This window comes from Heliconius melpomene, chromosome 15, assembly GCF_056956725.1.
Source record: "Heliconius melpomene rosina isolate 202511_hmr_F chromosome 15, ASM5695672v1, whole genome shotgun sequence".
Classification (NCBI taxonomy): Eukaryota; Metazoa; Arthropoda; class Insecta; order Lepidoptera; family Nymphalidae; genus Heliconius; species Heliconius melpomene.
Window position 1 is genome coordinate 13043507 of NC_140403.1, and position 16288 is coordinate 13059794.

Genomic DNA, 16288 nt, shown 5'->3' on the forward strand with positions numbered 1-16288 from the left:
ATACAGTAACTTTTAACATATAAGCACAGAAAGCTATCACTCAACCCTCAGAACCTTTATCGGTAATCAAAATGTTGGTACAAACGAGACAAGACAATCCAATTATAGGACACTACGACCGGACGGGAGCGAGGAGAGTCGTTGACGCCGCCGCGGCCGCGCTCTGAGAGTATCATTTAGATAGTTACTATGTGATAAAATGTTATTTATTGCGAATTATGTATTTCTCACTATATCAGGGCTGCGACGATATGAAATTTTTGTTACGTAATTATTCAATAACATTTTTTCGATATCATGTTTTTTTGCGATATCATGTTTATTATTTATATAATATTCTAATAACATAAAGCTGGAAATTCGGTTGAACGCGCTAATGTCTGAACTACTTGTAATGTTATTTTGGAGTTATATTGGAGTGTCCATTAATTGAGCAAAAGGTTTATTTTCCGCAATTCCTAATATTTTCGATGACTTTCTTGCGACAGTTAACCACAAATCGATTTTTTGTGTTATATTTCATTGTCTTGAGAAGTTTTGGCCTATTCATCATTGATAAATTAATTGGACACTATGTCCTCTTTGTATAATGTATTAAATTTTTGAACGGTAATTATTTTAAAAGCAATAAAAGCTTTTGAGGTAAATCCACGTCACTTATATTATTTTCTTATATATTATTCTACTAGTGGTAAAATTATATAAATCACTGCTACTAACATTGTTTTCTGTAAACTATTGAATCGTAAATTACACTATAATATAGTGAGCATGCGAAACGAATGAAACGAAACGGCCTTTCAAATCTACCTAATATTACATGAAATATTCATAACAGATTTGTTAAAAAGGAAAATATGCGGCGCACAATATACATAAAATCTCCTCCTAGCCCACATTGAACCGGAACAAAAGGAAAGATTTCGACAAGCTTACGGCCGACTACGAAAATTTACATTACAAAATACAGAAAGGAGCCAAACACGAAATTACAACCTTTGGCATTATGTATTTGCTTGAGAATGGTTAAAGTACCTATATTATTTTTTGTTTTGATTTTGCAAGAGGAATGTGATGAAAATTAATGGCTGTTATCATTTTAAAGTGTGCACAAAGTGTGACTGTAAAGTGACTGATTGTCGATTTTATCCCCACTCGGAGGAAATGAAATATTTATTTATAATGTATATTTCCATTTCTCGGCGCTGGTGTCGAGGTAGAGGGCGGCGTTGAGTTCCACCACTCCAACCTTTAAAAATTTACCATTTCATTTAGATTACATTAATGCTAACTGAATACTTCTTTTGAAATTGCCTAGCCTGCAAACAATTTACTCGCAGCATAAATATTCTCAAGTTATCGCGAGACTTCTTGTTCAAATTCAATTCCACAACTTAACTTTAAAGAACTGACTCTACTAAACCGCATGTTCGCTCACAATCGACTTATAACTAATTAAAGAAACTAATTAGACTCTATATCTGGATTTTTTTTTTTTTTTTTTTTTCCCTAGCCTACACCATCCCATTGTTGGGCAAAGGCCTCTCTCCACTTCTTCCATTCCGGTCTATTTAGTGCTATTGAGCACCAGTCAGGCCTATAATGGTCCAGCTCGTCCCGCCATCTCCGTTTTGGTCTGCCAATTCTCCTTTTAGAGCTTGGAATCCATCTGGTAGATGATTTCGCCCAAGACTCTTCCGGCATGCGGCAGACGTGTCCGGCCCAGTCCCATTTCAGCATAGCGGCTTTCATGCCCACGTCAGCGATTTTTGTGCGAGAGCGCAGTTGGGTGTTTCGGATTTTATCCATTAATTTGACACCTAAAATACTGCGCTCCATCGCACGTTGGCAAACCTTGAGGGCAGACTTCTGTGAATTCGTCAAAGACCAAGTCTGGGCACCATAGGTGAGTACTGGGAGGATGCACATGTCCATCAGTCGTCTTTTATGTCGCAGAGGAAGGTCTCCTTTCATAAGATCACCCATAGACCAATAGCTCCTCCAGGCGTTTTGTATTCGTCTTTCGACTTCTTTGTCTTGTCGGCACTGAAAGGATACTATTTGACCCAGGTAGATATATTCTTGGACATATTGCATCTCCTCTGAACCTACGGTCACCTTTTGCTGTATGCTGTTGGTCATCAGCTTGGTCTTTGCCATATTCATTTTTAGTCCAACCTCAAGGCTGGCTTTGCTTAGGTCTTTAAGCATAGTTTGCAACTCTGACGCGGATGACGAGAACAAGACGATGTCATCAGCAAATCGAAGGTTCTTTTCCAGCCGGATAAGAGCATGTCGGCAAAGTATTAATAATAGACTCGTGTGATATTAGAGCAATGAAATGAATATTGTAGCATAAGTATAAGAATATTTTTTTTCGTTAAATGTTGAGTGGCGCAACTCAACGCCCGTTGTGTTTTGTGCCTTGGGATTTCATCATTCTTACATATTGTTCTAAAAGCTATACCTGGTCTAGTGACAAAGCGTAGTGGGTACTTATGTCACTCAACAGACGGTGTATCAAATTGGGGTGGAAAGCTGACTGACTGCATAAAAGTTAAAAGAAGAAAACAAGCCCAATAGTTTATTAGGATTAACAGTGTGGTAGGACGCACGCACAGCCATAACGTGAAATTTGGACAGGTGACCTGTTTCGTCATTTATTAGAATTTACTTATTTTATTAGAGTACAAATAAGCGGGCAAAGTTGCGCGAGTCCGCTAGTTACATATAGAGCTGTACCTTTTTCATTAATGAAAATTACAGTTGACAATCTGCGATATTAAACCCGAGCTTCAGCGTATATGAGCGTCGTTAGCACTTTTCTTTGGATGATAAACGGACTCGCAAATTGCCCACATTTATTTAACTCTGTAGACAACTTGTTTCTAATGCTGAATGTGGAATTCCACCTAGAGTATTCATGGGTCTTTTTGTAAGAAGAATTATTAAAGAGCATTATTTTTTTCTATTTTCAACAATTGAATAAATGAGATAATAGTTCAGGTCACACACTCGGTTGTTTTTAATTTTTGAGGATGATTTTCATTTAAGGAACCTGGAACCTACTATTAAGACACTTCCGGTCCACACTTTGCACTAAATTCTGAAGGTATTCTGATTCTACCAGAGCGAGGATATGATATTATCAAATATTATGTATCTCTTCTTTAATAAATTACTATAAAATAACCGAATAACCATTTATTCTGAGGAAATCAATAAATTGGGGAATAGGTGAGCGTAAAGCAGGTATAATGGAAAATCCTATCGACTATCGAATTTATCTTTACGTCACTGTAGTTACCCGATATCGCTCCATTCCAGTGAAAAATCTTCAGTCTTTTATTTTTCCTGGGTGTAAATACAGCCTCGTATTTCATACATAGGAGCTAAAAATAAAGTGCTGTAAGCTAATAACATTTATACAGAATAACTCGAGTACTCTTTATTTACAATTTCTTTATGTACAAAGAATTATGGCTGTAGTACTTCTTATTTCACGTGAGAGACTTATTTCAATAAAAAACTTATTTTGCTATAGGAACAGATTATTTTATGTTTTAGATATGGTTTTATATCAATAATTCGTACCGCATTCGTAAATTCAAACGCCATAGTACTTTCTACTTGTTTTATGGGTTTAGGCAGGGATCAAGATTCCCGTTTTGTAAATATATTTCAAAGCTGATCCCGAGAGAGGAAAGAAAATCATTCTGAGACGTGTCTACGGTTTTTATAGCCCTAGTGAATCATGGTGTAAAATATTTATACGTTTTTTAGAATGTTTACGTTTGCTGTATTCTTATTGTAATATATAACTATATAGACTAAGACTTTCAGCTATTTTGTCTTAGAAATATACACAACGGTAAGGGTTTTCGACTTACTATATCAATTACCCGTATATTAGTAGACCCGACCGTCTTTATAAACGTAATCCATACTAAAGAGTTATTATATTTCCTTTCAGAACACAATCGCTTCAGAAAATAATTTCGAGACAATCATTGTGAGTATGTTATTTATATATTATTTATTTTATAAAATGAATAGCATAAAAATGTAAAATCCTATTTTATCTAAATGTAAATATATATGAAGTAATGAAGTAGTAGAGGTGAAGTATATATACATATGGCAGCCACACTGAGACCTCGTCCTCGGTCGTTGTTCAAACACAGGCTCAATGTCTACAGCTGGATTTAGTAACTACGCCTACGACTTTCAGTAGTTACATTTAAAGTAACATTTAGTACATTCATGTATAAATTTAGCTTAACACTTTACTTTAAGATTATAAGAGTGATCATTGTTTAATTTGGGAATTGCAATATAACTATAATGACGATGCCATCGTAGACCAGTGCTTCGACTATGAATGACTATGACTATGGATTTAAATTTTTATTGTAAGATTGTTTATAATTATTAAATATTTTTACGTAGTAATTTTATTAAAAAATGTAAAAGACTTCGTTTACATTTTTTTTTTCAACGAGCGTATGGATGTCTGGATATCGTGACTAACATTTTAATAGCTCATCAGTCCTAAAACAACACAACTTGTGGTTCAACACAAGTCTCACCAACCAGTGCACGGTGTATTAAACTTGCGTGAAGTTTGAACGTGATGTTATGATGATAACAGGTGAGTTGGAAGGTCAATAGTGTCTTCTTCGTAGACATGTTTTCATAATGTTCATGTTTTCGCATGCGATAATAGAAATGCAGTATGTTATTTTAATTTCGTGTTGCTTTTTAGAATAAATTTGGTTATGAAAGAGTTTTGATGAATTCTGATTACGAATAATATCGATGCTTTTTGTTATATGTATATTTTCAGAGAATAATAAAAGACTAATTTATCCACTTTTGTTTCGTCCTCAAAAAGACGTTTTCATGTTTCCATTTTCAATATAACGTTCATAGCAAAATAATGTAAGCTACTTCAGATTAAAAAAAACGTATTAAAACCGCTATTGAAAGCATAATATTTATCGTAATGTTCACATCCTGTACGAGTACATTGATTGTTATATTCCGGTAAGTCTTTAACGGAATGTAGTATAGTTAAATTTCAATTTGATTTCAACTGTTGAGTTTCTTGCCGGCTCTTCTCAGCAGAACTGCCTTCCGAACCGGTGGTAGCTTTTTATTCATATGTTCATTCGACGATTCAAAAGTGCTTATTATAAGTTTATTTGAATAAAGAATATTTTGAATTTGAATTTGGATTTGAAGCTTTAAGTGTCCGTGCGATAATAGGATTTTACGAACACGTACACGTGTGTTCACGGCAGCGTAACAACGTTTCACGCACGTACGGATTACGACATCAATGTAAACAAGCTCAGTGGATATATTTTTCACGCGACCTACGAGTACAAACGTAAATGACAGTCGTCATTTGCCTCATCTTCGCATCGCAACGTTTATTTCATTTCAGTGTTTTGCTGGTACTTACGGAAGAAAATCATGATTACATTGCACGCTTTCAACTTTCTTGTCGGGTGTTTGTTTGTATACTTTTTTGAAAAAATAATACATTTATCTCGATATCTAAATAGCCTTATTTTGCAGATTTTAAAAGACAGTTAAAATGTGTTCTTCAGATAACTGCACTATGATAGCGTCATTTATATCATTATTGTGTAAAAAGGTAACATTACTTGAACGTGTAATTAGTGACATCCCTTTCACACACCGCTCACTCTTCACTTTCTGTTTCGTTAAGGGAAACTCCTTCACGGTGGTCTCTCTAATTAGAACATAGCCAATTACCCAGCTAATGTAACACTGCGGCGATGATCTCTTAATTGAAACGTAATTGATTACAGCTTCTAATTAATATAACGTCTCTGTACGATACTAGTTTTAATTACTTTGGATTTGTGTTATGCCTTCATCGTATAGAACAAGTTCGATTGTCGATTTGGTGTTTTCATTTGTTATGAGAAGAATTACTAAATAAGATATCCTTTATGTATCTAGTCTCTGAAACTTCCATAGTGCACATATAATAAAAAATGTAAGTTTCTAAAATTTTATATACTAACGTAGGTACACGTATGTACACATGTGGTTTTAAATCTTCACAAAGAGATACGTTTGTAGAAGCCATTCTATATAAGCAAGCGTTATGATCGACCTACTGTACTGAAAGGATTTAGCAGTTGTCCGCCCCTAGCTCGACCGTGGCGGAACAAATGCTCTCGGCCACCGCCGCGCCGGTCTGATTTAGTAGATGACAGCACACGAGCTACGGTATTTATGATGATAACTGTGGACGAACTTTATCGTTTGGTTTATATCGCAGATTCTATACAACATGCAACATATGGGGATGACATTTACTCAGAATTATGAATCATTTCTACTTAAATAAACAAACATGAGTTAAAGAGCCAACTTTTGTTATTTATCTTTATGCGTAATTTTCAAATAGGCACCACTATAATATGCTATTAGACTTTTCGCTCTCACCTCTATCTAAGTGAATCTCTCCTACATTTCTTTTAAATTATTATCATTTCGTACACTACCTTCTTATATTCTTACCTACTGGTTATGGAATACATTTTTTTTCAGTATTTATACGTTATCTTAACACTAGTTCCCCTTCTATGCAAAAAATAAAATAAAGAAGGTACAATATATTAAAATATATTTTAAACACAGAATATCATCAATATTGTTCCAAGCTAATCGTATTATAGATTTGAATATATAACTGCCGCCCAAAGTAACCTACTCCGCCATGATAGGGCGGTATTTATATTTCACGTCGTATAAAAACGGGGACAGAGGTGGATTTACTATTGAATAACAAGATATTTAAGAAGGGTACGAGAACGTCGGAGGAGACGTAGTTTCAGAGATTTTGCTCATATTGTAAGGGCTCATCCCTGACAGGAATTAATCAGGGTCACCCGCACCCTTATCACTATGTTAGTAGCACATAGGTACATATATTATCACTGTACATGACGATCTTTGATGTTGATATATTAAAGGGATATATTTGAACCTGAAGGATTTTTTTTTATCATTTTTAAATTTGTAAATTGTTACAATAAAAATATATGACTTATATTCGGTCGCACTGACATTCCTTATTAAAAATTATAATATAAATACTTTGTTACTTAAACATAATAAGAAAATCTAATTAGATTTGTTATAGTTCAAAAAAAATATTTTCATCATTTAGAAAGACAGTAAATAAATACCACCCAACTTTTGTCTTTCCAAAGTAAACTTCAGCAAATATTTTAAAACGTGAACCGTATAGTTTAAAACTTTTTAATGATATCGAAGCAGTTTAAAAGTACTAACGTCGTTTTTAATATCTGTTAAAGTAGTAAAGTCGCGGATATCGTCCGCCAATATTAGACATTTCTTACCTCGTAAATCCTGTTAGGTGCGCTTTAAGGCAGTATTATCGCTGCCGTTACTGATAAGGATGCTCATAAAAAACCCGCTTAATCGACCCATGTGCCATGTGCTAAAGTTACTTGAACTTGAATCCCACTTTATACCTTGGAATTAACTGATATAAGACAAACTGGATGTAAGAATAATTGCTTACTTAGAAAGTTTTTATATTTAATAGTATATGGAATTACTATGAGATTTAGCGATTCCGCTCTTCTAATTTAGAAGCGATAATCAAGCAACCCCATGTTTTTCATTCGTATAGAGACCACAAGTAACGGCAAATTAGATCAGAGACGCGGTAATGTTTCGTTAAACCCATTACGCTTATTTTTCTTCTTACTATCACTATGTTTACCAATATGTTTACACTATTAACATTATCTCTTAACATTATCATTATTATTATGTATCTCATTTATTATTTAATAATTTGGCAACATAAATGATTTATTTTGCACCGGAAAAACGTTGTTATAAAATAAATAATATTTTATTATATAAAATTAATTTATGTATACAAATTACATATTATACGAAATTCTCTGTGAAGCTATTTTTATTTGGTGTCAGATTACTTTCAGACTTCTTACGATGATGGTAAGTCCTTAAAAATTGCAACATTACCATTTATATTAGAAATATACTCATTACTTAGCGTAGGTGTTATGTGTTGAAGGCTCGCGTGAGGGGCAGGGTAGAGAAGTCCGAGTTATGAGGTGTAAAGGAACACTGTTGTACCTCTTCGTATCACTGAGACGACCGCGAATAAATCGAGAGATTTAGACCCGCACTACTTCACTTTACATGTACTAGTTGCTGTTAAATAAATATTATATTTTATTATTTCAAAAACTTTTATAAAACTATAAATATATAATAGTTCGGTAAAGTGTATTAAACTAATTGTGTAGTAAATAAATATTAATAGAACAATAATGATTCTTCTTCTTCGTAACTTATTATTATTATGAATTCTTCTTTACAAAGGGTAAACGCGACACTATGAAAGCGACAGGTTTAAATTTAAATTATTTTCTTGCCAAAAAATTACATAATTTAACTCCATTCTTATAATCATACTACGTGATAGTGGAAATATTATGAGATTTAAAATTTGCCTGCAAACGTCCCACACCTGCCTACGGTATTATTCTTTCGTCGCGTAGAACGCGTTAAGCACCAGAGACATTATCATCACAATGTCGGCTCATTAACTCTCAAGAAAGCGTTCCTTTTAAATTATTTTTAAAAGCTTGTGGGAAATTGTGTAAATTACTTAGGCTTACATTGAAACTTTTGTATTTTTTACAATGTAAAGGTAATGCCGCAGGGTACTCAGAGGGAATCTAGTGTCAAAACACACCGTTCCCTATTTTCCGCCTATTTCTGGAGGCATTGCGTGTTGAGTGGTCTTCGCGCTTTGCCTTGACACCAGAGCGAAGAAATGAAAATATTAAATATTTTATTTCCTTTAGCGGGGATCGAACCCACAACCAAACACAATAACACATTTGTGCCTCTGCGCCACGTCTGTCATCATAATTAAATTACTCTCCGCTTATTACATATAGCTTATTATCGATAGTGTAAATAATAAAAAAAACATTTGCATCGTGTATGAGTTATCAAACATTTGAATTTTAAGTATCTATCTTGTCGGTTCTGTATATAATAAAAATACACATTTCATAACTAACTGATGCTTCTAAAGTAATTTTCAACAACATCTGAGATCTCACGGTAATTGCTATCCACTCACGTCTTCAGTACGTGACTTTATTTCAAGACAGTAACAGCAGTCCGTCGCATTGTTCTCTTTAATAGAATTTTCCAGGAAAAATTGCAAATTTTTGCAACGGCGTCAAGATGAGATGCTTCGTCATGATAAATACCCATTACAGAGAAAATTTTCATCGGGCGCTATATAAATTAAGTGAAATTATTTATAGAAGTTAACTTGTGCTATTACTTGTACTTGTATATTTCCAGTGAGTTTTAATATAATATTATTATCGTGGCCGAAAGTTTATATTTTTTAAGGAATCTGTCATACTATATATTTTATAGCAAACGCCCATATATAGCAGGGTTGGCAGAAATTAGTCAAGACAATTTAAAAATAAAATGAAAACCTTCACTTTGTATTACCAGAAAGGGAAAATAATATATTCCCCTAAATGGGGACTGCATCAACAACCACTGTGCTTACAGTCAGGCACTTTCCTTTTGCGCCTATATGGCCTTATTCATTCATTATAAATGGCAAAATATCAATTAAAATTATTATGCAATATAACAAGAATATAATAATTTCATGTTCAGTTGCTCAGTTAACTATATAAGACGATTTGTGAAGAGAAGTAAACTTTGAGATTTGTGTTTGTATTGGAGAGAAGAAACTATCAGAATATTGAAACTTAGCAAAGTTAGTTACAAACTAATATTACAAGTGGATCTCTCTTAAGTCGGAGTATATAGAATTATAATAGTAATAATATTTAGAAACTATTAACTTAAAAATTAACGATTGATCGTTTAAACGTAAAGAAAAGGCCTGGTGACATCATTTCAGCTTTGCGGGCAAATCACGACCTTCATATATCACTTGAATAAAATATGACTCAAATTACATATTTTAATCTAGGGATTATTTAATACGAAGTGTGCAATATATAAAGTCATAATTTACGAAGGTAGTATGAAAAGTTTATGTGTTCTGAAGTTTGATAATAATTATTAATTATGTATTATTAATTTTTTTACGCAATATCATTATTTTACTGTACATAAGAATTATGCACAATCTATTTTTAATAATAACTTTTTATATAAACAGGCATCTACTAGGTATTTTATAAATATTTTATAAACTTAATTTCCATACTGCAATGTTTACCATTAAACTCTATAATAACTAAAATTATTGCAGCATAAATACATACATACATTAAAAGAATATGACAAGAACACATTAGCATGAAATTAAAACAAATTATTAAAATTCAATATTAAACCCCCGAGCACGCGCAAATAAATACAAGCGGCAAATGCAATGACGTGGGGATATGATGCTCGATACTTTCAATATTGGTAATAAACCCCCCCCTGTTTCAGAGCTTTGTAAACATATCATTTTGTTTGTATGCATTTCCCATTCTGATAAACGAGATGAATTATTGAAATTGTTACGTATATTTTATCAACAATAACTTTGTCACGTCAGCGGGCGTACGTGTTTGTGAAATATTGAATTTTATAGTCCTCAATTTGTGTACAGTCCGCAAAATTCATGTTAAACATTTAAGATTCAAAATAAAGCTTGCATTTAGAAAAATGCCTATACCATATTAATATAAGTATATAAATATTAGTGATCTCAAGAGATATATCGAAAATATACTGAATTCGTCAAGGAAACTGCCCAAAGCTATTGAACCGGAGTTTGGTAGAGCTAAGTCCTCCGGGAGTCTCGTTACGGGTGTCAGTGGACTTAACTTTGACTGTAGGGTTGGAATTCTAATAATTCAAGTTTATATTTTACAAATTAAACTATAAAAAAAGTCTTCGCTGTTAATTAAAAAAACGTAATATATAAATTTGAGGCTTCCGCGATTATATATAAATTATTTTTTTATCTATTTAAATTATATTCATTTCTCCGCTCTGGTAGTGAAAATACGGCGTTTAGTTCCGCCACATTTAGCACATATTGCTTCCAAAAATAAACCGATAATTTGGAACAGAGTGTCTTAACATTTTGGTCGCGTTGCTTACATTATCACACCGAAAAAAAAAATGAAGCTGCTAAAATATACAAAATACTTATCAGTATGATGATATAAGTGATAGTGACAGATGCCAGTCGTGGCGGAAGGGCACAAAGTGTGCTGCAAAATCGATTGTTTGTGGGCTCCCCCTACTCGAGGAAAGTAGAAGTAAATATTTATTGAAATTTATCAAAGCCAATGTATTATATACGTAATGTGAATGTTGATCTTAAACATAAGGGTCTCTACATCCGGTCGTCAGAGACGATAATGTTGTAGATCAGAAGTTTAGTTTCAAATAAAATAAGGCAATCCATTATTCGTCGCCGAGCCGAGTATATCTCGAGACTAATAGGATTAGCGTATTCGTCCATTAGATACTGTTTTACTGTTCTTTTGTTTTATGGTCACACTTCAACAATAATGTATTGGAAGGAGCCACGAAATTACACTTTCTGTTTCTATAAAAATAGTAATAATATTATTAGGATGCCATAAAAGATAGAGCAAAATGTTTTCATATATCCATTGAATTTTTTTTTCAATAATATTTATACTGAATAGCAACAATAAAGTAGTCAGTACTTTACGTGATGGTTATAAAAAATGTGACTTAGCTATACTTTTGTTGACCCTTGTCTAATATAATATTTCGCCACCAATCACGATATCTTAAAAATAAACCACAGAACTTTGGGAAGAATATCATCATTGGCATCCCGGAGCGCGGTCAATTATACCGACTTCAAAATTATAAAATCTTTGTAAAATTATTTTTTTACTTTTTAGTTCTTTCTTTTCAGTTTTTTTTGTTAGAAATTAAAATATTTAAGCAAAAGCTTTCAAACATGAATAGAAGCGTCCAAATAAAACAAAAATTGTAAATAGAGGTCCTTAGATCATTGGTAAGAAATAATAATAATTATTAATTATATGACAATCATCTCATGAGATTAAATTGTATTTCTTGTGTTAAGAAAATACAATATTTACAATATCCCTGTCCAAAATGCCACACAACAACGCAGATACGCCTTTGTAGGCACTATCGCGAATTTATCAGCGCGCGCTCGGAAACCATCTCACGCCTTGTTCCCAGTTACCTCTCTGCAGGTGCCCATTCCAGGTATCTTGTTGACAGATAAGCCTAAGCCAAGTCGGGTCTCGTAGAGTAATTCACCAGCTTTGTAAGTAGTAACTGATAAACCTTTGTTGTATTCTTATCTCGTGTCGCCACTAGGCTTTTTCGCTGGCACTAAAATAAAAAAAATGTATTTTGTAATTTTAGACATGTCCGCCATTACGTTTGTTATCTACAACTATGTCAGGTCAAAATAATATTAAAAGTAGGTTCTTTTACAATTCAAAGTGTGGTTGTGTGGCTTTGGTTACTGTTTCATAAAAGGCAGACTATGCCTGTTATAAAAACACTTTGACACTATAAAGGAAGTAACATCTTTGGTAAATATTAATCTTGTAGACTATTTATTGTGTTCATGTAAAATATATTGTTATTTTTCAAGCAAATTTTGTTTTTATTTGAAATTAATTTAGAAATCAATTTCGAGAAAACAAAAACACTAAAAGCACATAAAAATGTTACACTATTAATAGTTCAAACCTACCTATAAGAGAACACGCTCAACACTCGCACGCGCAACATCTGCTCCGCGGAAAATATTCCTAAAAAATAGGAAATTCGGAGCCTAGCGCCTCAAATTTTGGCAGGAAGGCAGCCAGTGAGTGACTCGACAGGACGTAGTGTTTGTGACGCGAAATCAGTGAGGATTCCGGAGTTATACCGGGATTTTGCGGGAAGACCTCAGGAGAAACAAGCTGTTCACTGTAGCGAGTGCGTGCTCCGGGTCACGTTTTCGCCGATTGAACGTACGTGCCTGCCGAGGAGCACGTACTACAGCGAATTCGTACGTGAAATCGTACGTGATACTGTACGGAATATACGTGCTCGCAGACCAACGTCGTCACTTCACCGCATTAGACAGTGTCTCCGACCACGCGAGCGCACACACTGCCAGAGAGCCAAAGTTAACAAAGGCGCTACCACCCATCGCGGCGTACTCAATCTTCCTGGGACAACCAACAACACAGACATCGCAGAACATCAGCGAAAGGTGAGTCCCTACCGACAATAAAAAAAAATAAAAAAACCATTAGAAATAGTAATAGCAATAATATATATATATACATATAAACACATGATATTAACATAGGAATAAATATTGTATAAATATTAAGAATAAACATTGTAATAGATATTTAAGAACAAACACTATATAGACAAGTACAACAAGATACAACACAATGTCTACCAAATCGCAAGCAGATTCTGTAAAGTCAGGCTCACGCAGAACCGCCGACTCAGCTGCGACAAAATCCACGTCGCTGAGGCAGAAGGTACTCACCAAAACGGCAAACTCAGCGCCAAGGACCACACCGCCTCCACAAATGGAACTTCCACAGCAAGCGCCACCCAACACGGCTGAAATTAGCATCACTATCCCCGAAGTGGAGCCGTGCATGTCCGACTCGGACGGGCCCGCGTCACCGACGGGTTCCGTGGCCTCGAGCACAGGAAGGAGGATCAGCCTCCTTTACACCACCTCCAAAAGAGGCACGGGGGTGGAGATGGACTTGGTGACGGGAGTGGCCAACACGCTGCTACAGAACGGGAAGGCCGCGCTAGAGTCGGTGATAAACATGAAGAGGGAAGTCAAGACAACCGCCATTGAAAGCCTCCAGGGATTGTACGAAACGGTGCTCTCGCTCTCCGACTCCAGGAACAGGCACAAATGCAACCTGGAGAAGGAACGCGCCAGACACGCGCAAGAAATAGTGCATGTCGAGCGAGCGCACACCAAAGCAATAGAAAAAATTAGCCAGAAGATGGTGTCGGAATTGAGTAGTGCCAGGAAGGAAATATCTGAAAACCTGAAGGAGGCCCAATCAATAAGAAGCTGGCTGGGCTACGAGACCGAGCAACCCTTCAGAGAGATAGCGGAGATAAAAGAAGCACACTCATCCCTGTCGAAAGTCATCTGGGAGCTTGCCGTGACAAAAACAAACACAGAGGCGACTCCTTCCACCCAGTGGAAGGAACTGCAACAAGCCACAAAAAGAATAGAAAGCCACCTGACATCTCTGGCTAACCGGTTTGAAATGTTTCGGCGGGACGTGGACAACCTGGCGTCCCGTGTGTCCGAAAACTTGCACAGGCCATCGGAGACACAAGCTCCCAAAAACGACAAAGACACCGAGGAAAGAGCGAGGCTGACGGAGTCCCTGCAATAGAAACGACACTCACACAAATAAAAGAAAAAATCAACATGCCACAACCCCCCCCTCCCATACCCAAAGATATAACCCCAGAGATATGCGGGATAAAAGAAAAATTAGAAATAATGTCCTCTGAGGTACGAACAACTGAGGTCGATAGACACTGAGCTGGCGGTCCAGGAGGTAAAACAGACCCTGGCCACCATCAAGAAGGGGGTTACGAATCTCGCGAACTGCGAGAAACAACCAGTGGCGGGACCGAAGACCTTCGCACAGGCCGCTGCCAAGCCAAAGGCTCCCCACCCGAACCACACACTTATCATCGCGTCAAAATTGCCAACAGAGACGAGTGACAATGTCATAACGAGGATAAGAGACGCACTCGATCTCAGAGCTACTGGTGCAAAAGTGGATAGGGTCCGAAAGACCAGGGATCAGAAGGTCGTTATACGGTGCCCTACCAAAGAGGACAAAAACATTGTAAAAAGCCAAATTGAAAAGTCACAAAACCTCACAATAAAAGAGCCCACCAATCAAGACCCGTTAGTGTGCGTGAGGGGAGTCCTCAGCTGCCTCACAAACGAGGAACTTGTGGAATACACCACATCTCAAAACAAACATCTACTCCAAAACATCCAAGAGGCAGACATGAGGATACGGGTTCGCTACAGGAAGCGCGCCCGGAACCCCCATGAATGCCATCCCGTTCTTCAGGTTTCCCCGGTGATATATAAGCGATTCACCGAGGCCGAGAAGATCTACATAGGCTTTGGCAGGTGCACGGTGGAGGATCAATCCCCACTAGTGCAATGTGCTAAATGTCTTGGCTTCGGGCACACCCGGACTCTCTGCAAAGCCGGAACGGAATTATGCAGTTACTGCGGAGAGGACCACGCGGGGAAGGTCTGCCAAAAACGGCAAAATCTAGAAACTCCCCGGTGTGCAAATTGCGCAAAATTAAAAAGGGAAATCGCGGACCAGGCACATACAGCCTATAGCTTAGAGTGCCCCGAAAGGCAAAAATGGGATGGTATAGCACGTTCCAGGGTTCAGTATTGCTAAGGGCCCCCCAAACACTTCACCACGTGTCGCCTGCGAGGTGCGCAGAGTAACCGGGAGCGAACTAAGGTTCGTTCAAGCGAACCTACAACGCTCCAAACTGGCGACGGCGGAAATATACAAGGTGGCGGTAGAGGAAGGTATCTCAATCGCACTGGTCCAAGAGCCGTATGTAGGAAGGACAGGTGAGATGAAATCTCAACCAGGCACAACCACCATCCAGTGCACTCTAAACCGCCAGAAACCGGTTAAGGCGGCCATAATAATTTTCGGAAACACCCTGGAGGTGATCCATGATCCCCAGATCGTGACCGAAAACGTGGCTGCCGTCCATCTCAAAGCCGGACCGCTGTCGTTGGGAGTGCTCTCCGTGTACTTAGAAGGCGACCAGAACTTATCCCCATATCTATCCCAAATCAAAAAGGCTACCACCAAAATTAACACCAACCATCGAATAGTTGCGGGCGACGTGAATGCTTGGAGTCATTGGTGGGGCAGCAAATCCGAAAATCATCGCGGAGCGGAGTATCACTCCTTCGCAACAGAGCTGGACCTCCACGTCCTAAACTCGGGCAATATACCAACTTTCGAAACTTACAGAGGAGGGAGGTGTTACGAGAGCTGTGTGGATGTGACCTTAATAAGTCACACCCTGCTTGGCAGAGCGGAGAACTGGAGAGTGGACCGAAGTCTGGTAACATCCGACCACAACGCAATAACGTTTGCGC

At 36.7% G+C, this 16288-nt stretch overlaps 1 protein-coding gene across 1 annotated transcript; it reads left to right on the forward strand.

The window, feature by feature from the left end:
• Positions 1–13381: 13381 nt before the first annotated feature.
• Positions 13382–15990, forward strand: LOC146531761 (uncharacterized). The gene is made up of 2 exons (XM_085198538.1): positions 13382–14509; positions 14627–15990. The coding sequence occupies exons 1-2, from the start codon at positions 13530–13532 to the stop codon at positions 15561–15563; spliced, it is 1917 nt and encodes a 638-aa protein (XP_085054664.1). The 5' UTR covers positions 13382–13529; the 3' UTR covers positions 15564–15990.
• The last annotated feature ends 298 nt before the right edge of the window (positions 15991–16288 follow it).